At 37.7% G+C, this 25461-nt stretch overlaps 1 protein-coding gene across 1 annotated transcript in view; it reads left to right on the top strand.

The window, feature by feature from the left end:
- Positions 1 to 24820, top strand: part of tmem245 (transmembrane protein 245) — a 52835-nt gene extending 28015 nt beyond the window's left edge. Inside the window, exons 12-17 of the mRNA XM_007897518.2 lie at positions 4393 to 4515; positions 6205 to 6350; positions 13869 to 13969; positions 15491 to 15665; positions 16403 to 16597; positions 21657 to 24820. Coding sequence (XP_007895709.1) covers positions 4393 to 4515; positions 6205 to 6350; positions 13869 to 13969; positions 15491 to 15665; positions 16403 to 16597; positions 21657 to 21699 — 783 coding nt within the window. The 3' untranslated portion in view covers positions 21700 to 24820. The remainder of the gene's footprint in view (positions 1 to 4392; positions 4516 to 6204; positions 6351 to 13868; positions 13970 to 15490; positions 15666 to 16402; positions 16598 to 21656) is intronic.
- Positions 24821 to 25461: the final 641 nt, after the last annotated feature.

Raw genomic sequence — 25461 nt, 5'->3', positions numbered from 1 at the left:
GTACTGGCCTAGTTGGTTTTGCCTTTTTAGACATTTTCCCATTGTTTACAAGAGTGGGGTGGAGATTTTAGAGCCTTTTCTCATTTAATTTAGCTGAGCACAATCTGCTGGAGTTTTTATAAAGTGGAACTAATGGAATAATGTTGCTGCAGGCACACTTTATGAGCCATCCAAATTGTGAATAAAATGTGTCAATCCTGCATAAGCAGTCTTAAGTGGTAGCTGTGTGGTGTATACATTCTTCCCATATTTGAAGCAATTGAGAGAAGATTACACATAGAATGTTAAATGCTGTAATAATAATAATTATTACATTTAGTTCAGCACCTTTTATTTTGGGAGGACATCCCAAAGTGCTTCAAGTGACACACTTTTCAGTGACTGTGTTTTGTAGGTGAACATGGCAGCCAATTTACACAAATAGCCATAAGTGAATGACCAATCTTGTCGTGGATTGTTGGCTAGGACACCAGGAAAAATTCCCTTTTTTTTGAATCGTGCTGTAGGATCTTTAACATTCACCTTATCAGGTAGACAGGACTGTGGTTTAACATTTCATTCAAAGGATGATACCTCCAACAATGCAGGACACCCTTAAAATTGCATTGGAGTGTCATCTTAGCTTATATACATTCCAAGTCCTGACCTGGCGCTTGAACACAATCTTCTGACTCGGAGGTGAGAGTACTATCAACTGAGCTAGGCTGGCACGCAAATGTTGCATTTGTTTAATTATTATCAGGATCTATTTGTCAGTGTTTCTGATTTGGTTGGGTTTGATGCACTTGACACATAAGGGAAAAATTGGCTGCCACGTTCACCTATGAAAGATGTAGTTGCTGCACTTTACAGTAAATCATGTGAAATACTTTGAGATGTTGCTGACGCGAAAGGTGCTATTTCAAATATTATTACTGAGAAAACCATATGCTGTCAACCTCAGGAGCCTGGTTCTTGAGCAGTGCTCTAAGGCACTGTTGATGACTGACCTGCTAGCTTGATTTATTATTAGGACTTGGAAGAGCAGACCAGTCAGTAGGGGCAGGAATTCTTCCCACGCAGCTCCTTTTAGCCCTGCAAGCTAAAGACCAGGCAGGTAGGTGATACTTGCTGGAAAAAGCAGCAGGAGGCTTGTCAATGTCTGCAGTGACAAGCTGCGTGGTTTTAATGGATTAAACTCCAGGAATATCCAAATGCAATATTATCCATTTAAATTATAATGCATTTCCGATAACCAGGTTTTTAAAATAGTAATTTTAAGTACGTGTGTGGAATATTTTTACATGCTTAGTTTTACCTTGATTAGGATGTGCTGCAGAATAATGCCAGTAGAGGGCAGCATGAAGCTGATGATTGAAAAACGCTCCTTTAACAACTGTTTATAGCAGAGATTTTCCTGCAGATTTGTGATTTTTATTTTATTTTATTTTAGAATTCACATGTATGACCTATGCTGAATTACTCTGTAATGTTACGTCTTGGTTTGCTTGGGGCTTTTTGATGGACAAATTATTAAGATAATATATAGTCCCAAGTGTGATTTTGACCAAACGATTTAAGGACTGGATTTTTAAAATTAGAATAGAAAATCCATATTTTGAGAATAAAGTTTAAATTCCATGGCAGTTCACTTTTATATACAACAGAGTATGAGGAGTGGGGAAAAAATAGAAAATCTTCTTCCAGCACAATGATAGTGTCATATTTTGGTTTCCTCTGCAGTCCCTTTGTAACACAGTTTGTTTTATGAATAAATGTGCTTCGGTTGTAGTTAGATTTCATATACAAGCTTGTTTGGAGTATTTTTTGTGGCATTCTGCTGCGAGGAGAGTGTGAGGGCCACCTGGGGCCAACTTTACTCTTATTTATTTTGTAGTTAGTACAGAGGCAGCAGATTTCCTCAATGATGCAGCTAAGGTTGGCACCCAGCCTTGTGAAGTTATTGTGAGCTTAATCTTCCACCCTATCATTTTACGACCAATACATTGCCTTGTGTTTTTTAAGTGTTGGAAACTCAGATTTTAGGTTTTTAGTAACATTTATTTTTTAGCCACTTGTATCCATGCTCTAATCAAAAATTGCTTCTGCTGGAATATAATTCCAGATGTGTCTACCCTTCGGTATCACACCCGAACTTCATGCATGTGTTGACAATGAAAATTCCTCATGTTTCTAAGTGCCTTTGATACAAATGAAGTTTTAAATTCATCAAAATTCTATTTTTCCTTGCCAAATACTATTCAGCCAGAGAAAATAAATCCTAAAATGTGAATATTATGCACCATCTGTTAGTCTTGTATAAATGCAGGTGCATTAAACACGATGTGTAAACAGAGTGAAACACAGATGCCTTTAATTAAGAAATGAACAGCAAAAAGATTTTGTGATTAACTGAATTTTGTGTTGTTTATTCCAGTTTGTTCCCTGGAAACTGAGTTGATCTTAAAAATATGTACGAGGCAGCCCTTGTGTAATCTATTGGTTGCACTTGGACTACAAAGCACATGAGATAATATGCAGTCGTCACGCTGGAAGGAAATTATTACCTATTAGGGTTCTTTTGTGGCACTCTGCTGTGAGGAGAGTGCAAGAACCTGTTACGTTCTTCATCCCACATATATCTGCTGTGAATCAAACCGAGTTGTCATGCATTGAAATCTAAAAATATTTTCAGCAGAGAAGCAGGAGTTCCATTTTAAAATATAACAGTTGTTAAAGCGTACAGGTACTAGGATCAGTTAATAGCTCCTGACTCTCGAGTCAGAACAACAACAACTACTATTTGCATTTATATTGGATTTTCTTCACACGGGTAGCCTCTCGGAACACTTTTAGACCATTGGTTCAAGCTCCATGCTGGAATATTGAACTCACAGTCTGGGCTGACACTCCATTGCAGTTTGGAGTGCTGCATTGCCAGAGGTACCATCCTTCAGATTAAAATGAGATCCTGTCTACATTTTCAGGTGGACACTGAAGACCTCATGGAGCTATTAGAAGAGGTGGTCTGGCCATCAATCCTCAGATAAAATTGGTCATTTACTTCACAACAATTTGTTGCTCATTACTGTGAAAACTGGCTGCTGCTTTCGCCTACAAATTCCCAGTCACTGTAGTTTACAATAAATTTTGTGAAATGCTTTGAGATGTCTTACCACATGACGAGGTGCTATATTATTAAGTTGTTATGTAAAGTTAATTTACCGTAGTTGCTAGCTGACATGTGTTTGATGGTAAAGCTTCGCTTTTATTTTAAAATTTCTAGTGGCATATTTTGCTGAATATAAAAATCTGGCCCCAGAGATTACTCCAAATACTTGAACAGTTGACTGCCTACCCGATAACTGTGAGGTTGACCTGTGATTGCACGTCATTCAAAACTTGCCTGTCTCAGTTGAGAGATGATTTTTTTTCTTGGACACCTTGTTCAATGGAACATTACATGTAGCAAGATGTTCCTCTCATTCCTCTGGCTCAGGAAAATAAAATCATCAATTTGTGATTGGACTGTGAATTGTGAATTTATGCACTATATAATAATGTTGGCAGTAACGTTAATGTAAGGGGACTTCCGAAGCCTAGATCTCCACAAACTGGTAAAACGGAGTTAAATTGTGCAAAACACAAACATTATGTAGAGTAGTATTTGTGTTTTGCACAAATTGCATTTTTTTAGGTCTTCCCAATTGTTTAGTTCCCAAAGTCAAATCATAGTACAAATCTATCTGGAGGTGGTGATGTATGTACCCCTAGGTGGCCCAGGATTGGGATCTTCCTCTAACTTGTATGGAATGTCAAGGTTTGGAGGCCTTTGCTGTGCTTTTTTTTGATATATCGGTTTATTTATCATACCAAGGCGTGATCTATTCCAGAACTTTATTTTTTAGGTACTCAATTAAATCTCCACTGCTGACCAAGTAAGCTATAGGCAGATTTGTAGATTTTGACTGACTAACGGGGTTGTAAGAGACAATTTTTTTCTCAATTGGTGGAAGGGGGAAATGAAAAATCGCTTTCTTTTGTAAGTATCTTGCTATGTGATGGGCCTCACTATACTCTCAGGAAATCTTATACAAACAGGAGTCGATGTACCGGTATTGTATAGAAGAAAGTGAAAGTTTTTCAAGTTTTTCTCATTATCTTGTGTACATTCAGTTTATTTTTGTAAAGAAATGGTGTAAAAAAAAAATTGCGTGGCCTTTCCAATTCCTCACTAATTGTGTCCACTAAAGTGCGCATTTTGCTTTGTATGGATTTTGTTGTGAATAATTTTCTGTCAACTCACACACTGAACGACTGTTACTTTCTGCTTTTGAAAACTAATCAAATGAAATACTGAAATTACGGAGGAGCAGAATTGAGAGGATTTACGTTCTGTATTTGTGTTTACAGATACTGGAGTCTCTCTGGATTGTGATGAGCCGCAACGTGAGCTTACTGTTTACAACTACCACCACCTTACTTACTGTTCTGTTTCACAGTGGTACAGCACTTCTCAACTTTGCTCTCTCATTGGTGAGGAATTTAGCATGGCCCTGTGTTATACTGTTTGCTCAGTGCAATATATGGTATACTGGGGTAAAATTGAACTTGCTGTATATATTGTACAATTTATATCTTGACACTCATTGCACGAATCTTAACTCCTATGTTTGTTGTGGTGCTTTTATGTATCTCAAGTGTTCTGTTGTTGAATGTTGATGGAATATCATAGTAGTGTTGAGGAAGCAAGTGCATTTCACAGGTGAAACAGGCACACGGGCATTGTCTCAAGTCATGTTTCTTTTTCTCTCCTTCCCTAACTTTACGGTCTCCAAGCCAAACTATTTCTTATCAAGGAATAGTTTGGGAATGTTGAGTGGGGGTGACTATGCAACTTGGAAATCCGCCCTGTCACTTTGTAATTGAGTGCTAGGAAATGCACAAGAGTAGCTCAGGATGATTTTGCCTCTAATATACTTCCTCTCATAGACTAAGCACTTTGCTGACTTATCCTGACCGAGTGCAGAGATAGAGAACATAATGCAGGAAATAATGCTTTGCTGCTCCTATCACCATTTAGTTTTCCATCATAAAGGTGGTCTTGGAAGAAGACAATGCTTTCCCTGATGAACACAATGTTCACTGCTAGAATTGAATCAGCTAAAATGGTATTGGTTAGATTTCTGTTGTTTTTCAGTTAGCATTATCCCACCTGTTACGGCCAAGTGGAAAGAATCCTGTCTTGCAGTGACAAGTCCTCCTTGTGCATCCCATTTACATTGATAAGCCAGTCAGGTCAAACAATTGAAGGCAATAGCTGGACGTCTGCAGATCTGCTTGGCTTAGATATTGGACAATAAATCTGTCACAGAGAGTTGACTCAGCTTGGATCTTTCAGGAATGTCATCATTCCCTAGGGAATCCCCATATACCTCATATTTCCTTTCTTTCCCGTCCCCCCCCCCCCCCCGGTTTCCTCTTCCTATTTAAACTTTCTTTAGACTGGATCAGCCATTTGTTTCTATATATTTCATCAGTTAGTTTGCTTCCCTACATTCAACATTTATTTTAAAATAGCAGCAATTTTATTTTCCAAAAATGTCTTTTGAGTTAGCGGAAAGCAACCCTAAAAGCTAAATTTGCAGTAAATGTAAAGTCCAGACTCTGAAAATCGTTGATTTTTGATACAAAAGTTTTGGGTGAATCCTGCCACAAAATGCTATCCTTCCATTTGGTATAGTGACTTTCACTTTGAGAGGACTATTCAAAGTGCTTCACAGGATGTACAGTAAAGAGCAGTGAAATGCAAACACGACAGCCCATTTGTACACAGCAAATAGCCACGAACGGCCACCAAGTGAATGACCTTTTTTTTATTTTGAGGGATTGTTGACCAAAACACTGGGAGAAACTCCCTTCTCTTTCAAATAGTGCGATGGGGTCTGTAACATCAACCTGAAAAGTTTGAACTTCTCATCCAAAAGATAGCACCTCCAACAATTCTGCACACTCCAGCACTGCATTAGCGTGTCAGCTTGGACTATATGAGTTCCATGGTTAAAGCAATTACAAATCCCTACACGGTGGCATCGAGCTAATGCATTGATGGTCCAAAAAATGTTTCCCCAAGTTTTTGAAATTGTAAGGTTTTGGTTCAGTTATCCCAAAGCAGTTTCATTTCATGTTTCTGGTAACATGACTTGACTTTGATTGCTCCTGCAGGTAATTTTCTTGACCACGTTGTTTTACCTCTTAAGTTCGAACGATGAATGCTACAAACCCGTGAAATGGGTTATTAGTCTGACTCCACTTTCCCAGCCAGGCCCTTCCTCCAACATTGTGGGACAGTCTGTGGAGGAAGCCATACGGTAGGTTAATACCAATCTGCGTGTGTTCTAACTTTGATAGCACAGACATTTATCTATTCGCAACAAAATAACACAATTCCTGATAGTTTTCAGAAAAGCATTCAGTGATTATTTACCTTATTTATTAACACTTATTTTGTTTAATTGTCCTCATTTTAATGATATAATAGGTGGTCCATTTTTCTATACTAATTAAGGATGATTGTTATAAAGATTTGCATAGGTGCACATTGGCACTTTACATTCTAGCAAGATGTAAAGGTGGAATGCTTTTGTGCTTGTGTAACTGTGGTGAAGTGTTTTTGAAAAGTTACTCTGCGAGGAATCAGAGACAACAGCATGTGCATGCAGTTCCATTTGACCACCCTTCCCACCCACTTCTCCTTATTCCTTAAGTAGCATGTTTGTGTCTCAGTCTCTTGAGTGAATCATTTCTCCCATTCTTCACTTAAAGTTCCCATTTTGCTTGCTCTGGTGGAGGTATTGCACACTACCAAGTTGCATGTTGTGAGAGCCTGGGTGCAGCTTGGTGTGTGCGATACTTTCATGTGAGTGCATGCACACGGGTATGGCTACAGCTTGTGGAGATAGGCAGGTAAATGCCAGCAATTAAACCATTGGTTTTCAGAAGCACAGAATGTGCTCTTTCTTAAGTTGCATGTGAATTGAGTATATATTTTTAAATACAGAAGCAATCGGTAGTTTTCACTTGGAAAATATTTTCCTTTCAGCAAACAATGCAGAATTCAGTTTGAATTTCAGGCAGATTTGAAATCTGTGTTCCCATCTAAATGAACGTATGATAGTATTTTTATGTTTTCGTTGTAAATTAGTGTCAAGAAATCATTAAAGGTGTAGGATCTGATCTTTTCTACAATGTTTGTTTGCTGTATACTGATGCTTATACTTAGTCTTGACTTCCGTTAAGTCACCTTTGTTTATTTTTATACAAGTAGAATTTGAATTATGCTCCTCCCATGTTCGAGCTTTATTGTGATTCACTCCCATGATTGATGATAATACTAATAATAATCCTTGCATTTGATATAGCACCTTATCACATCTTCGAGATGTCTCAAAGCACTTCACAGATTATACTGTAAAGTAGATTGACTGTTTTTTGTGGGCGAAACGCGGCAGCCAATTGCGCACGGCAGTGTCCCACAAACAGTCTTGGATTGAAGTGACCAATTTATTATTATTAGTTTTTTGAAGGAATTATTACCTCCAGGAAAGCGATCGGCCAATTGACTAACAACTGGGTTCCTACTTACTGCAAGGTAAACAGGTGTGTGGAGTAAGGAAACTCGCCCAGCATTTCGCCCTGCCAGGAATTGAACCCAGGTCTCTCGCTTGCAAGGCGAGTGCTCAACCACTGAGCTACAGGATTCTACCTAATGGGGAATCTGATGTCTGAGATGCTCCCCCCAGACTTAGTCAGGACATTGACCTATTTATCTGCACCCTTTGTTTAGCTTGAGAGTCATGGACAAATTGGCCTGGATGGTTTCTCTTTCTTTTGGACATGAAGGTTTTGATCTACCTTTCCACCAAGGTATCAGCCTGGCTCAGTTGGTAGCATTCTCGCCTCTGAGTCAGAAGATTGTGGGTTCAAGCGCCACAATCCATCTCGCAACTGACACTAAAGGCTACTTACGACAGTGAAAAACAATTATACATACTGCCACTATTTGAAAAGAGAAGGGAGTTTCTCCCAGTGTCCTGGCTGACAGTACTCCAAATAAAATGTGTCACTCAACCCATGGCTGTTTGATATTACTGTGCACAAACTAGCTGCCAGTTCCACCCACAAAATGCACAGTCAATCCACTTTACAGTATGTCCCGTGAAGCACTTTTGAACATCTCGATGACTTGATCAAAGCTATATCAAATGCAAGAATTATTATGATGAATCTAATCTAATGAAGTTTGCTCTTCAGTACTTCACTCAAGCAATATTACCTTAATTTTCCAGTTTAGCCCAAGCATGAGTGCCTAGCGAAGCGGAAAGAAAACTTTGACACTATGGCATGGAAATGAACCATTTGGCCCAACTAGTCCGTGCCATTGTTTACACTCCACACAAGCCTCTGCCCCTCCTATTCACTTTTTCGATATCTCTCTACTTGTTTCTCTTTCACGAAAGAGATCATGTTTTCTCTTAAAATATTTTGATGCTTTATTTTTAAACAACTTGCATTTGTACATTTGTAATTTTAAATGACACTACCGCTACATCTTTTTAAACTTGATTTCCAATTTATTTCATACTGTCATCATTTAAAAGTGGACACCCTGATTATTACTCTAAGATGATCTTTAAACTTTCTTGCTTTATTCTAGTAATCTAGATATTCTGTAATCCCCTCCCCCAGTTTTTAAACTACTGTTTTCTGACTTTAAAGCGCTGTCAGTAAATTGTGCAAAAGAGAAGAAAAGGTTGCAAATACTTCAAAACAGAATATTTGCTTTTTTGAAAAAAATTGAAGGTTCCCAGGAAATGTCTTCTGATTTCATGACTCATTTCCTCTCCCTTGGAAACTGGCCATTCCAGGACTCTGCTCATATTCCTATCCGTTCTGATGTACGCTATAGGGAAATGTGCATAGTTTCTGGACCAGATGCATCCATTTATATAAGGATTGGTACTTGGAGCAGACTGGAAGCATCCAGGCTGGAAATGATTAACTCCAGCTGAGTACACAGAGGTACCAGACTGCAGTTCAATTATCAAGCTCTGCTGCTTCAGGTTGGCTTCCCGCTTGGCCCGAATCACCCAATTCCTGTGTAAATGAATGGAGCACTCTGGGATGCTTGCAGGCTGTCCCTGTAACAGGCACATTGAAAGCTTCCTGGCGTGAGCAACAGTCTGAAATGGGATGTCATCAACAGAATGAAATGAAACATCCTGAAACTGAAGGAGCAAGAGATGTTACTTATTTTTGAAAATAAATGGACAAGAACTTGGCACTGAAAGTGTTTCCCTTAGCCTTTCTTTCTCTTTTAATAATTAAAGTTCAAAGGGCTGCTATTTCAGGAATCCCTTCAACATCCATTTCAGGCTTGTTAAGAAGCAGCTCTTTAGGGAGTCCCATGTATCAGCACCAAGAACAGCCTAAATGTTGATCAGAAATCTAGACACCAGGCCGATAATTGTGTGTGTTACTTGAGAGATTGCTGCAGTGTTACAAGTGCTGCCTTTGGGGTGAGATGTTAAACCGAGGTCCTATCAATCGGTGTTGATGGTTCAGGTGGATGTGAATGATTCCTTGGCACTAGTTTGGAGATGGGAAAAGAGTTTTCCCACTATTTTGGTTAACATTTCTACCTCATCCAAATTGTCAAAAAGGGTAATTGTTCATTTTACTGCTGTTTGTGGGTGTGCTACTTGGATAGATTGTCTGTTGTGTTTGACTATGTTAGTGTCACTGCTTTGTGGGAAGTGCTTTAATAATGCAATGTGATGAGACATTGCATTAATTTTATTATGTGTAGAGAGATGGCAGCAACCAAGTAAAAAGAGACTAAAATCTTTGAATTTGTTATACCCCAGAAATCAGCAGCAACTGGGCAACTAGGCATTAACAGCCAATTTACCTCACCCACTTACATTAAAATGAGGTGATCTTGATGTTTCTCCTTCATCATAATAGGTTTAACCAGAAGCTTCCAAGATTTTTTTGAAATCTTAGAAATTTAAGAGACAAGCTGATTTCCTAGTTTGAATTGAAATAGTCATCATAATAATAATAATAATCTTTGCATTTGATATATCGCTTTTCACGTCTTCTAGATGTCTCAAAGCACTTCACAGAATATGCTGTAAAGTAAATTGACTGTATATTTGTGGGCAAAACGCCGCAGCCAATTGCGCACAGCAGTGTCCCACAAACAGTCGTGGATTGAAAATGACCAATTTATTATTGTTTTGTTTTGGAGGGATTATTATCAGACATGTGGCGTAAGCAAATTTGCCCAAGGTTTCGCCCTGACTGGTGTCTCGCTCCCAAGGAGAGTGCTCTAACCACTGAACTACAGGGCTCCACATTTGTCCTCCCCTCTTCAAGAGAAAGAGATTCTAAGACAAAGTCTAGACAGACAGACAGTCTTGAAGAAAGATTCCTTAACTGGAATGCATTGTCTGAAAGGGTGGTGGAAGCCGATTCGATAACAGCTGTTAAGAGAGAAGTAGATAATTATTTGGGGAGGACAAGTTTGCAGGGCTATGGGGAGAGAGAACGGGGGAGTGGGATTGATTTGGAAGCTCTTTTCAAAGACTCAACACAGACACGATGGGCTGAATGGCCTCCTTCTGTGCTGTATAATTCTCTGATTCTATGATATGATTTTATAAAAGAGGAATCTATTAAACCTGCTTCATCACTGATCGTGTAAACACAGAATAGCTACAAAATATTGCGCTAAGATGCACAGCCACATGTCACAATCTCCACCTCCCAATAATAATAATAATCCAGACATTTGATATAACGCCTTATCGCATCGTTGAGATATCTCAAAGCATTTCACAGAATATATATTGTAAAGTGTAGTGACCAATACCTACTGAGTGCTTTTAGTTTTCTGTCTGTTTAGATTTCTCACAGTGGTCACCTTTATGATCTGTCTGACACTGGCCATTGGACCAAATTATGAACTCCAGTAGGCATGCCACATCCTCTTTTAACACAGTACTGTTAAAGCTGTCAGAGGCACCGGATTCAAGGCTGGCCCCAGCGGTGAAGCTACAATATATTAATGCAGAGTATTGCCCTGTCTTCCCGATCTACATAATGTTTCTTCCTTTATTTCAACACAAAAATCTATCTGACCTTTTACGCTATCCTATAAAACCACCCGCTACTTAATTGTGAGGGAAACAGTTTTAGAAATAACTGACAGTTTTATTCATTAAAAGATATCTGTTTAGCTCATCCAATTATGGAGTTTTTCTAACTGTTATGACAGTTTCTAATGTTAAATTCTAAAATAGCTGCAGAACACATTTTGGTACTATCAATCACACAGCAGTGTCTCCAGTGTTTTGGAAATGTAATACAATATTTCTGGCTGCAAATTCTGTTAATATTGGCAGGAAAAGGCTACGGAATAGACTTGATAAATATTGCAACAAGGACTCATGTTAACTCTGGAAGCAAGAGCCAGACCAGAACAACAAACCAAAGCCTTTACCCTTATGCTCCATAGGTCCTTCATCCATACCTGACGCAGCAGAAAGGGTTTTTCAAGGAATGTTCAGCTTCAGTTTCTCATTCTGGAATCTGTTCAAGATGTACAGTGCTACAAACACAGCTTACATAGCGATTTTGGGGGGAAGGGAATGCAGCCTCTTCAGTTTTTTTTTGCTCACTAATGCCCTCCCCTTGGTTGACATCAGTGATTTTCCTTTAACTGGAGTAAAATTCCACAGGCATCAGTCCAACACACTTTCCTGAAATGCTCACTGTTAAGGTTTATTATTGCCCATGTGCACCTCCAGTAGGGTTACAGGATAACATTCATGCTGGAATTCTGCCTGATTTCTCTTTTCCCCCTATTCTTCCCCACCACCTTCCCTCAACCTGGGGTACTAAGGCCTATTGAAAAGCACTGGTAGAACCCCATCTAATATCAGCTAAGTCAACACAGACCTAAGATTGAAAATGGGACCTTACCCATGAATGGTTCAGTACTCTCTGGATGAACCCGTGCGTTGTCAATGATAACCTAACTGCCTCTCTTTACAACATGCGTGTAAATAAAGTTAAAAGAATTGCTAAACTACATTGCCAAGTCCGTTGAGTTCAAATCACGGCTTAAGCTATACATTCCTCTAGTCAAATCATATCTGATACAGTTTGTGCGCTATGATTCAAGGTGCAGTGCAAACAAACATGGCTGATTCCCACTTTTAATAGAAAGGGTGGTTGAAGCCACGATACTGGTTGTATTACTCACTTGATGCTGTAATGGGAAGAAGGTAGAGTTGGTATTCTGGAAAAATAAGATTAAATAGGCTGAAAAGCCTTTTTCTGAACTTCTCTTGCAATCTTGAGTGTATTGTGCTAGCCTGTGCTGTTCAGAATGTCTCCATTGTTTAGCAAGTTTATACTATGTAACTTTATATTCTTTCAATATTTTTCTTTTAACAACAAACAAATTTGTTGTGTTTTTCAAATGCCCATTGTGTATGTTCATTCTGCATAACAGAAACAATATTATTACTTTCCTTCTTGTAAGACAATTGGCTTCTGCAGTCTCAGTGACCTTTACATTAAAGTTTCTGGCTCAGATTTTATCATAAGGATCCAATCTTAATTTTAAAAATTTTAATTTTTTTTAAAAGGACAGATCCTGCTGTAGTTTCCTTTTCCCCAAATCACATTACAAGCCCGTAATCTATACGGAGTATAACTACACTTAATGGTAGAAGTGTATTGCCTTTTTGAACTCTAGGTGATGCAATGATGGGATTGATTAGGATGGAAGACAAATATACAAAATGGGTTGTCATTGAGTCAAACAGGAAATATTGTACTAACATTTTTCAGAGTTTGTGTGAATTAGAAAATTAATGTCCAGACTCACCAAATTAATGTAATTAATGCAGATGTTGTTATGTTGAGAAATATTTAGTGCCTCCTAGAAGGTTAATCAAACAACTACTTGTTTCACTACAAATGCAGGTGCAGAAATAAATTACAATGAATCTGCCATGTATTTTTCATAATGGGAAGTTTACTCGCCAAAATAGTCACCAAACAAATAAAGGAAATGAGGAAGTGAGTCACTTTATCCTTTTAGCATTCTCGACTTTTAATTTCAAAGGGTAAAATTTTGTAGGTGAGTCAAGTTCCAAGTAAAATTACAAACGTGTAAAACCTTGGCTGCCCTTCTTTATTTAACTGGAAACCTAGCTGCAGGACTATGGCAGACTGCAATAAAGCCACTCTTTGCACCCAAGATAATTATTTACAGAGGCATGAAAGTTGACTGCATCTGGAGCAAGTGGTATTCCATCACATAGGTATTCCTGTGTTTAATAACTAACCAACGATGACATTTTACCCATATTTGGATGCAGAAGGTTTGCCAGAAGTTGCATTATTGGTCACTGTAAGAGATCCAAGGATGCTCCAGGATGCAATGAGTAAGTATGGAGAAAGACTTTCAATGGTGGAACAGCATTTGGTACAGATCATTGTTTTATTATGAATGAAATAGCATGGATTAGTTTTGTCTATGTTTCTACCCAAAGAGGAAGATGACTTAATAAAAAAAATTACCCTTTTTAGGCCATTTTACTCCATCAGACAACAGTGATTCAATTTTTCCATTATTTTAGGAAGGGCTTTAGAATTGTATGAAAAACTGGACAGGAAATATAACAGGTAATTTTTTTAGGAATTTTATTAGTTTCATATATTGTGTTGCAAGTGGCAATGTTGGCATGTTCAGATACAGTACTATATAAAATAAACCAGAAAATGTAATTATTCTCTTTGTGCTCTATCAGTGGTGTATTTGATGCTTCCCTCAAGATGGCTGCTTTTTACGGGCTTTATACATGGCTGACTCACACTATATTTGGCATCAATATTGTCTTCATTCCTTCAGGTAATTAATTATCTGTGCATTTCCATTTTGCTCAGTGAAGGATAAATTGCCTTGTTTGTTTAGTATATGTGAACTTTTGTGTTAATAACCCTATCATTGTGAGTTACTTTGTTGTTTTCACATTCACATAAAACTGTGAAAAAGTCCTGTACGTTAGAGCATTTCAAATTTGTTGCTATACTAAGAGCTACATTAAAATACAGCCTGTTTTATGAGGAAATTCTAATAATTGGATTTTTTTAATAAATCTAAAAAAAACTGAAGATGCTAATTATCTGAAATTGTACTTGATATACTGTTGAAGATCAGCTAGGCCAGGTTAAAGTTTGGTGCATAACATGATTTTATATAGTGCAATGCATTGGTACACTTGCAGAGAAATCATTGCTTCAAGGGAAAGAGTGGCGAGTATATGAAGGATGATTTAACTGGACACCTTCTTCCAGACACAGGCTTACTATACTATCTGTTGTATATTACTTTCTGAAAGATTTTAAATAATTTATGATTAGTGGACAGTTGTGATCACTTCATAGAAATCTTTGACACTAGGCAGCCAATCGAGTGAGTCATTGTATTAGTATCTGTTCTCATTTCTCCTTTAAAGCCAATCTGTTCTATTTCCATTTCCCTATTCTTTACCCTCTCAACACTTCTTTAGCATAAGCTTACTAATTCTCTTTTAAATGTCCCAATTAACTCTGCTCAACAATCACCCCAGCAAATCATTCCATGATCTGACAACCCTCTGGCAGGAAAAAAATCTTCCTAGCTTCCTCTTTCATGCTCGTAATTTTAATCTTGAATGAACATCTTGAACCTTTTCAGGCTGTATAACTCAGCAACTTGAAACAACGCAAAGGCCTAAATGTTCTAAACATCTTATTTAATTTATTCTTTTACTTTACATGACTGGTGACTTTTCTCAGTCTTCACTCAAAATAGCTCAGTGGAATCTGCCCAATATGAAGAAAATGGAGAAATATTGGCCTGAGAGACTTCCTTCCTTAAATGGTTTGCATTATAATCTGAGGTCAATGTTAAAAATGGACGCTTTAATTTATGAACAGAACCTAGTGTCCTCCAACCTTTAATAATTTTGAAGATGTGTTTGGGATCAACCAGGTGGATTTCAGTTGTTCCTGATTTAAAATTTAAAATGATTGTTCCTATTTATCAACTGAAACTAATCGTATCCTTCATCAAATTCCATAGCTGAGATATCAATGAGACCTTAGGTGCCAGCACTGTGTACATTTGATATATTTATAGCAAAGTAATCCTACCTTGTCCCCAGTGTTGAAGATTATTAACATCTCTGAGCTATGATGAGGTTAATTCCCACAATTTGCTTTTCACAAGTGGTGTTGCTTTAAGGCTAAATCAGGTTGACTGCCTAATTGATGCTATGTAGAAGATAATTAGACTTGAAGATTGGTGCAAAGATTGGAGATTTGTAAATTCACACCAGAGTCGTACTTTACGTAGTAAAACATATTGTGCAATTATGTATTTTGGTAGCTCTGGCAGCCATCCTTGGAGCAGTCCCTTTCCTGGGAACATACTGGGCTGCTGTGCCAGCTGTTTTGGACCTCTGGTTAGCTCAGGGAGAGAACTTCATGGCCATTCTGCTGCTCGTCTGTCATCTGCTACCAACATACTTTGTGGATACAGCTATTTATACAGATATTTCTGGGTAAGTTTCACATGGTATTATTTTGTACATGGCATGGGTGACAGCACAGTAAATAAAAGACGCAGCATGGGTATCTCTAGAGGCAGTGCTGCCCCTGATAATAAATAACATAAATTGAAGCCGGGTTCACAATCACAATTGGAAACAACTATAGCCACTTTGTGTTGCACCTGCTGTAGAATGAAATTAAAGGTTTCAATGTTTATAGAAAAAATGAGTGGAAGACATAGAATAGGATTAGTTTAGATAGGGTAAAATTAAAGTATGAAAAGTGAATAGGATAGAGAGAAAAGAGTGGGGAAGAGATGAATTGCGAATACAGGCAAAATGTTATTTTTATTTAATTGCAATAGTTGAAGATTAAATTTACAGTACTAAAGCTGTACATGATTTGGGAGCAGTGTTATTGCTACAATAGTATGCTCTGTATCACAACTTAGTCCATGAATAACATGTGGAATCCGGTAGTCGCTTCGTCTCACCCCTGAAAACACGTGCCAATGGTAGAACGGTAGGGTCTGTAGACGTGCAGAAGAATCTAGCTGGCCAAGTGAAGGGACAGGTAGAGGAACAAGATGTGAGCAGGTTGGAGAGGCTATAGATGCATCCCATGTTTTAAATCTCACTCTCCAAATTGTTGTTCTAAAACAACAAATATTGAAATATGCCTGTTTTTTTAAAAAAACTACCTGGAAAATCTAATTTATACTATTATATTTGTATTGTTTAATTCATAGAGGTGGTCATCCATATCTCACTGGTCTGGCAGTCGCTGGAGGAGCTTACTACCTTGGGATAGAAGGAGCAATCATTGGACCTATTCTGTTATGCATATTAGTGGTTGCCTCCAATATTTACAGCGCAATGTTGATGAGTCCTTCTCCAGGAGTGCCAACTCCTTCCCAGACACCCTCCCTATTGCAAATGCAAAGGTAAGTTTCTATGGGAACATCCACTAAATTCATTATATGACAAAACAAAAACTGGTAAATTCCATTATCTTTTAATATAAATGCAGACACCATAGATTTTATAGCCATAAAACTTGATCCTCATTTTTCATTAGGTTTCATAAATAATGAGTCAATAATTGTGTAACGTTCAAATCGTCTTAGTAAGGCATTTACGTTTGTTTAAGATTAAATAAAACTAACTTTAACCTGTAGAACTTTCAAAGTACTAACCATTGCTTTCCCCACATTCGGTTTCAAGTACGAATGAACCCTGTTATAATGTGCTTTATTCTAACGGGATTGGGTGCCGACCTTGATATTGGACCAAAATTTTTTTTGACTTCTGTTTTGTCAGCCTGGCTCAGTTTGTAGCATTCTCACCTCTGACGCAGAAGGGTTGAAGCCACATGTCGAGACTTGGAACTCATATAGTCTAAACTGAGGCTCTAATCCAATGCTAAGGGAGTGCTGTATTGCCAGAAGTGCTGTCCTTCAGATGAGATTTTTATCAGAGGCCTCATCTGCCTATTCATTGGTCGTTAAAGCATTATTCAAAAAGCGAACAGAGTTTCTCCAGGTGTCGTGGCCAACAGTCCCCCCAAATAAAATTGGTCACTCACTCCATGGTTGTTTGTGGGGGATTGCTGTGTGCAAATCGGCTAACCTGTTTGCTTCCAAAACAGTCACCACACTTTGTAGTATATCCTGTGAAGCGCTTGGGGATTTCCTCCCAATGTAAAAGGCACTATATCAAATGTAAGGATTATTATTATTGGATCATCACTACTGTCACTTTGCTCAAGAATGATGCCACAACAGTCTGGTGATCTGGAACGCAATCATTTTGGCTTTGGGTGCTTTTAAAATAAAACTTCTAGGTCCTTGGGTGGCAGCCAATATCACTTCCTACATGCTGCACATAAAGTGATATCAGCAGGAATATGATGGCCACAAATTGGTCATTGTTTAGCACACAAAAGTTGGCCGGCTTTCTGCACGCATGTGTAGTGAATGCTGATTGAAATTGTGCCCCAATGAACTCCTGGTTGGGATTTTATGGAACCTTGGACAAGTTTCCTTACTCCACAGACCTGATAATAATCCCTCAAAAAAAAAACAATAATAAAATTGGTCGCTTCAATCCACGACTGTTTGTGGGACACTGCTGTGCGCAATTGGCTGCCGCATTTCACCCATAAATATACGGTCAATTCACTTTACAGTCTATTCTGTGAAGCGCTTTGAGACGTCGAGAAGACATGAAAAGTGCTATATCAAATGCAAGGATTATTATTATTACAACAATATTCCCCCGTAGAAATGGTGGGCTTTGTCAGGCAGCAACATCTCCACATTTTAATATACCTGGTAACTAGACTAGTCATCAAAGGATTAATTTCCTCTTGGATTAACAAATAACCATCTTGGACCTGGTTTCAAATGACTGTAGTTATGGTTTCATTATCTCAACATAACTTCAGGATCACAAAACTTAAATATTTCATACACCTTGTTCTTTATATTGCCTGTACTTTAGTTTGCTAATCAGACATGGGTTGTTTTGCAGTACCTTTTTCATTTTTTTTGTCCATTAGTCTTGTATTTATAGTTGTAAGGTGTCACAATATTGTGCATTTGTCTGATTCAATTTATTGAATGCCCTCCGACCCTTGCTTACTTTCAAACAGAGGCTGTTACTTCTACCTGCACCCAGGGTCACGCTTAAACTATGCAGCATGTGCTTGCTTTCCACAGGTGCAAATGAAAAACTTAAATGGCCAGGAATGAACAATTGCAAACCAGGTTTCATTTCATAAACTCGTCCTTAGAAGGCAAAAATATAAACCTCACAAATTTAATTTGAATTTAATTTGTTTTACTATATATAGACCAAATAATATATGCAGTAGAGCCTTGTTCTAACAAAAATGTTGGAATCCATAAATCCTAACCCCTGTATAGTAAAGCGTTCACATGCTTAAACAAAAAATGTCTAGCTTGCTCGTCATCAGGTTGCTATGGACATTGCTTTTTGCACATGCCCAGTTAATAGGAAGCGATGTTGGTGACAATCTTAACCTGGAAGTCTGCTATTTTAGCGTGCACAGGAAATGAGCTGCAAGCATGTGCAGTGACTGGGGTGAATACTGAAATTGAACTTTGCTACAAAGAAACAAACTATTTACAATTTTTATCCTTTTTAGTTTCATCTATCATGATTTCATACTGGATTCGGGTTATATTCGTGAGAGTGGCATTTAGCGAGCCTGTCTCGCCTTCCTCGGGTTTGAAGTTTGTGTCTGGCTCTTTTGAATCTAATTTTTTGTAAGGTGCAGTTCCTTGCATATAAGAATCCTGTTTGCTCAATTTTAGTGTGAAGTGTTAGGGAATTGAATGCTTTAGTAGTTGATCCATTTTGCTTGACACATGAAACAGGCTATCATAAGACTGCATATGCTTTATGCCTTAAACTGACTATATCTGCATTTCAATAATCTGAGGAAATGAGCTACGTCAAGCTTCTTATTCACCGCTGCATACTTATGTCAGGAAGAACCACTTCAATGTGCACAAAGCATTCATGTTCTGTTTAAAACAAACGTCGTTTCAATCTAGGCAATTCCCTATGAAAACAGACCTTCAGATAAAACAGAAGTAAAATTTAAACTTTTGAGGGCGCACTGAAGAAAATAAACGCACACTCCCATTAGTGGTATGGCCAACTCTTGCACAAACATGTAGCCAATTTGGAGTCATTAATAATAATCTATAAGTGTAACTGGCTCCTTTTTTACAGGACTATGTTGTTTAGATCTGAGTGTACAAGACAACAAGTACTTAGGCATAGCTGCACTTCAAAATGACTTGAACGTTTGGGTTAGGTTAACAAATTGGGTTAGCTGTCACGTTAACAAATTGGATGAAAATCTTTCTTCTCCTCGTCATTCTCTGGCAGACCAGGAACTGCCAAGGAGTTAATTCCACTTATTTTAATCAAGTAGTGAACAACATGCAGGGAATTTCTAAACGCTCCCTACAAGACAGCTACCTGGAACAATTTAAAATCTTTCACCAATGTCTGCTTCAGCTCAGGATGATAAGTGCTCCAACATGTTCTAAACAGTTATTTCTTAAGAGTCTTGTCACTGCCTATTTTGCTTTAATCCTAATGTGAAAATTGACGAAATGAGGAACATTAGATCAATTGTATAGGTATGGTCTTTAAGAGGAGTTCAGGCTCCTCGATTAACATTTTGACCCGGTGCTGGCTCAAACTGTTGTGTATTTTCTCTGTGAAAGTACTGGTCACATTGTGCCTCATATATAACAGAGTGGGGAAGGATTATATGATAAGTGCCTAGATGTGTGTTTTTTTTCCAAAAGGAAGCAAAAGAAAAAAAGAGAATAAATACCTCCTCCTTACACAAGCCAAAAGAGAGGAGACTTCTTATAATAAAAACAATCCTTGCATTCGTTATAGTGCCTTTCATGTCAGAAGGACATCTCAAAGTGCTTCACAGGATATATTGTAAAGAATAGAAGGATTGTAATTTGTAGATGAATACAGCAGATAATTTGCCCATGACAATGTGCCAAAAATAGTCCTGAAGGAATGACCAATTTTATTTGGGGGACTGTTGACCAGGATACCAGGAGAACTCCCTTCTCTTTTTGAATCGGCAGGCAGGACCTTGGTTTAAAGTTTCATCTAAAGAATGGCACCTTCAGCAATGCAGCTCATTCCCAACACTGCATTGGAGTGTCAGCTTAGATTTGAGCTCAAAGTCCTGACCTGGGGCTTGAACTCACAACTTTCTGACTCATAGGTGAGAGAGCTACTAACTGATCCTATTAGTACGGCTGAATTTGCACCCTTGTTTTGTAGATGAATGATGTGCCTAACCCACAGTGTCACCCAGGTCTCTAGCTGGAGTATATGTAAATGGATTTGTCAGGAATTCATAACAGAAGGCTTTAAGATTATTTGGTATTCTGTTGTGCCACATAAAGTATCATTTGCTTCCATTCTAATACATGTTTCTTTTGATGTTGAATGTAGTAGGAAATGAAAATCAAACAATCAGTAGTCTTATAATAAACTGCATAACAAGATGTTCTGGTGCATGTAAAAGATAATCCACTGAATATATAGAACAGGGCAGAGGTCATCACTTCTCTTAGTAGCCAACTTAATTAACTCCTTCATGGTGGTTCTTTGCCTGGTATGCAGAGGGATGGTCTCCTGACATGAAAGGTACTATATAAATGCAATTTGTTGTTGTAAGTGGCTGCTGCTGAATTACTCTGGCTAAGCTGAATGTGATACTTTCCGTTGCACCAGAGAGAATGCACATTCAATTCTAGACACAGGAAAGTGTCATTGCATCAGTGGCCTACATATGTGAAACTGGTTTCAATACTCTTAAGTATGATGATTGGTTTCCAAAAAGTACAATTCATGCTTGGTTCCAATACCTTTACAATATTCCAGAGTCCTGTAACACTAACCAACACTAACTGTATCCATTAGGGGAGGTAAGCAACTGGTGAGGGGGGAGAGAAATGGAGTTTGTGTGGGGGGGGGGAATTAAACGCTGAATAATGCACAAAGTCAACTGAACCTGTTGATAACTTGTGACTATAATAATTATTTTATTTGTTGATTGGTGGGTCACTTTCCAGGGGTAATAATGCCTTTTAAAAACAAATAATAATAATTTGGTCACTCAATCCAAGACTGTTTGTGGGACACTGCTGTGCGCAATTGGCTGCCGCGTTCAGCCACAAAGTAAACAGTCAATTCACTTTACAATGTATTCCGTGAAGCGCTATGAGCCATCTCAACAACGTTATAATCTGTGTAAAGAGTTGTTCAGCAACCATTATGTTTAAATTTTATAACATAATTGCATTGAAGTAACGGATAAAGTTGAATTACTTTTGTGAAAAATAATGTTCATAACAGATTGGATTACAATTGTTTGAGAGTAAATGTTCAATATATATAGTTGTCATGATTTTTATTACTTTGTTCTAGACCTTTTGAAGACAGTCCTGAGGAAGTGAGATCTGCTGAGTGACTGAATGTAATTATCAACTTAGCCTGAGAAGTCCTGGCTCATCTACCTGCTGCTTCCTGCACTAACTCTCACACAGTCGTGGCCTTCCTTTACTCTCCAAAGAGGAACATTGAATTAGCAGAAACTCTGCATTAAAATTAATTGTTCATCCACGCTATAGCTGGACATAGATCTGAACATTAAAGCAGAAGGAATGTGTTCCATCATATTATTTTCCAAATGTGTGCTATTGCTATTGTTAGCCTGCTGTATTTGTGGCAGAAATACTTAATACTTATACAGCCTGTGAAGTGCTGGAACTGAGTTTAATCTTGATAGGTCAACCGATGCAGTTTAACCGCAATGAAAGCTGGGAAAGTTTGATAGGCTGTGTTTTCCTTTATTTTAAAATCTGCATCATAAAGCTGCATTTTGATGTAAGTTGCAAAAATCCTGGAAACATCCAATTATGTACAATTTTGCTTTCTTTGGTTTTCACTGATATGAGAGATGGTTTATTATAGTGGATTCAATTGTGCATTCTACACAGCTAAACTGCCCTTAATCCCATCTGCGGAACTAGTCAATTCCCATTGAAAATAATGAAGGATTCTGAAATGTCCTCCTCTGCTTCTTTGAGAATATTTGGTGGTTTTCTGTATTCTTGTCCCTCCAAGTTCACAGACTTGTTGAGAGATTTGGGGGGTAACCCTTTAGTCCACCCCAATGGTACTTGAGCAACTCCCAGGAAGTGCACAAGTGACCTGATAACTACTGACAATGGATTACCAGAAGTTACAACAATAGGCTTATTTCAAAACAGCTTGAGCTATAATGAAGTTTGGTAGTCCTAAAAGGGCAGATCAAGTAGGCCAAAGGATCTCTTTCATCCTTCTTGTGATTTCTGTGCATAGTGCTACTGAGGTTGGGATTCCTCTTGCTTGGTTCTATTAACCCTGCAAGCTAAAGTTTAGAGTGGTCCCAGCTGGATAAGTGGCTGGAAGCTTGCAAGACAGTGTTTACAATAGCAAGGCATACAGTTTCCACTCCTGAACCTATACTGGGGTTCCTAAGCCTTGCCTTCTTTTAACTTACGGCTAATACTTTCTGTGATTAGCTAAACAGTGTTGTTCTGGGGAGAGTGCACATTCCTTCCAGACGAAGAGAAATGTGCAAATGTAGTTAGTTTGCATATGTGGAATTTCATATGCCTTGTTTATTCACAGTCATAGTGGTTGTGTGCAATGCTTTATGGACATACATTTATACTGTAGTTTATAAATATTATTTACAACTAGTTTAAACTGCTCATTAATAAATTTGGTTGTAAGTTGTCTAGCGGTGTATACCATTTACATTTTGTAGCCACAAATGTATGTTAACATGAAACAATCCATGATTTGAGCTTTGTTTTTTTGAATTATTGTACTTTTTAAAGCTCAGGATCAAGTTCATTTAGATTGATTCTTATATACACGATTCTCCCCAATAACGCTTTGGAAGTACATATGGTTCTTTTTGAATCATGGCTAATCCACTTAGCTCTTTACTAGTTAGAGTTCAATAAATTAATATCTTGGTGCTTTTTATTTTTTTTAAAAATGTTAGGGGGAAGAGAGAGATTGAAAGAAAGGTAACAGGATTCTAGGAGACACGCCTGACTAAGTCAGTCTGGTTCTCATTATTTTTGACTGTTGACCGGTCAGTTTATGTGATTAGTGAGACTTGGAAGTGAAGGTGTGCCCTGAACTCCCTAACAGTCGGGCTGAATCAGACTATATATTAGTAAGCTGTGCCACTACCTTTATCTATGAGGATATTTCAACCAAGTTTGAGTTCAACGTTGGCCAAAAGTTTTCTGTTCAAAGTGAATACAATGAATCTAAAGTAATTGGGAGCATCAACTTTAAGTAACATAATTTGAATGTAAAGACCGTATTTAAAGAGACTGCAATTCTTACTTTTGAGAGGTCACTTTCAAATCTTATCAATATCAAGAAATGATGATTGAAGTTTGAGAGCACAGTAAAATAACAGGAATTTAGTTTGCCACTGATCCATTTTTAAGCTATCATAGATGAGGGAAGACCACAAGTACACGTAGAACAACAACAATAAGATTACATTTGTATAGCACTTTTCACGTCGGGAGGACATGACGGCATTTCAAACCCAAGCTAAACACTAAATCCCGTAAACCACTTTGGATGTCGTCCTGATGTGAATGGCTCTATACCAAATGTAAGGATTATTATTTCAAGTTTACCTTCAAATACACAGTTGTTGCACTGTGTTACAATATGTTATACTTTACACTTATACAGCTTGTGAAGTGCTTTCGGAACATTTTAACATAATGGGCACTTTTTATGTGTATTACCAAACACTTTGATCTTTTTGTAAGTGAGGACAACTAGGATTCAATCTACAGAACCAACAAATGAGTAGACACATTTTAAATTGTGTAATTATCAGCACATAAATGATAACTCCCATTTTGTCACAATTATTATACTTAAATAGCAGAAACATCAGCAACCTGATCTTAGGTGGTGCCTTTCATGTAGAATAACAGAGGAAGTTGGGTTTTGAATATGGAGCAAGAAGGAACAAGGATTTTAGGAGAGAGTTCCACAGGGGTCACAATAAGAAATGGAGATTATGAAATCTTTCAAGTAATCTGTCCCAAAGAAAACTCAACTTTCAAAAGATCTTGAGGAATGTGTTGCTAGCAGCTTTTTAAGTAAAGATGCAAAAGACAAAAGGAAATGTTTTATATCTTAAAAATACAGTACAGTAGTAATTGATTATTCTATTATTGCTGATAGTAGACTATGTACTTCTGAATTTTTATCACCATTTTTACACAGCATTTAAGTAATGTATTCACTGTTGAATGTAAAGAGGTGCTTCTTCCTAATTTATAATTTTGCAAAAAAAGAATAATTTTAAATACAATTTCAAGGTGTGAGCTGATTCTCTTCATCTATAACATTTCTCCACAGGAAATGGAATGAACACTTTGTGGGAAATAACTTCTCTTTCATTTAAAAGAAAATTATTTCTATACTTAGGAATACATCGGAGTCCTGTAGCTCAGTGGTTAGAGCACTCGCTTTGCAAGTGAGAGACCTGAGTTCAGTTCCAGGCAGAGGGCGAAACCTTGGGCAAGTTTCCTTACTCCACACGCCTAATAATAATCCCTCCAAAAAACAAAACAATAATAAATTGGTCATTTTCAATCTATGACTGTTTGTGGGACATTGCTGTGCGCAATTGGCTGCCGCGTTTGCCCACAAATATATAGTCAATTCACTTTACAGTGTGTTCTGTGAAGCGCTTTGGGACGTCCTCCCGACGTGAAAAGCGCTATATCAAATGCAAGGATTATTATTATTACATCTTTGTTTCAGAAATGAAAAGTGGGAAATGTTCACTTGTTTATAGTTTTAAGATTCAAAAAGTGTTTTATCATTTGAATATTTTGAATACATTTTTAAATTTTGAAACTGTTTTAAACACTGTAGGACATTTCTCCATAAACTTCATCAGGATTAGTAATCCCACTCAGTAGAATTTATTTTGTGTCCACCAGCCATTTTCAGTAAAGTGTTGTATGAATCTGTATTACTGAGTTGCCACTTTATTCTAAAATGGAAATGCATCCAAAGCTATTGAATTTGGTCTATGAAATAAATACTCTTTTGTGTGGGTTGGTTTCCTAGGCACGGTGATTCCTAATGTAATTAACAACGATGTGTTTTGCAGACAATTTGATGATTT

The sequence above is a fragment of the Callorhinchus milii genome, unplaced genomic scaffold (assembly GCF_018977255.1).
Source record: "Callorhinchus milii isolate IMCB2004 unplaced genomic scaffold, IMCB_Cmil_1.0 Scaffold2, whole genome shotgun sequence".
NCBI classification, from domain to species: domain Eukaryota; kingdom Metazoa; phylum Chordata; class Chondrichthyes; order Chimaeriformes; family Callorhinchidae; genus Callorhinchus; species Callorhinchus milii.
The sequence above is the reverse complement of the archived record's forward strand: the minus strand, read 5'-3'. Positions and strand labels throughout refer to the sequence as shown.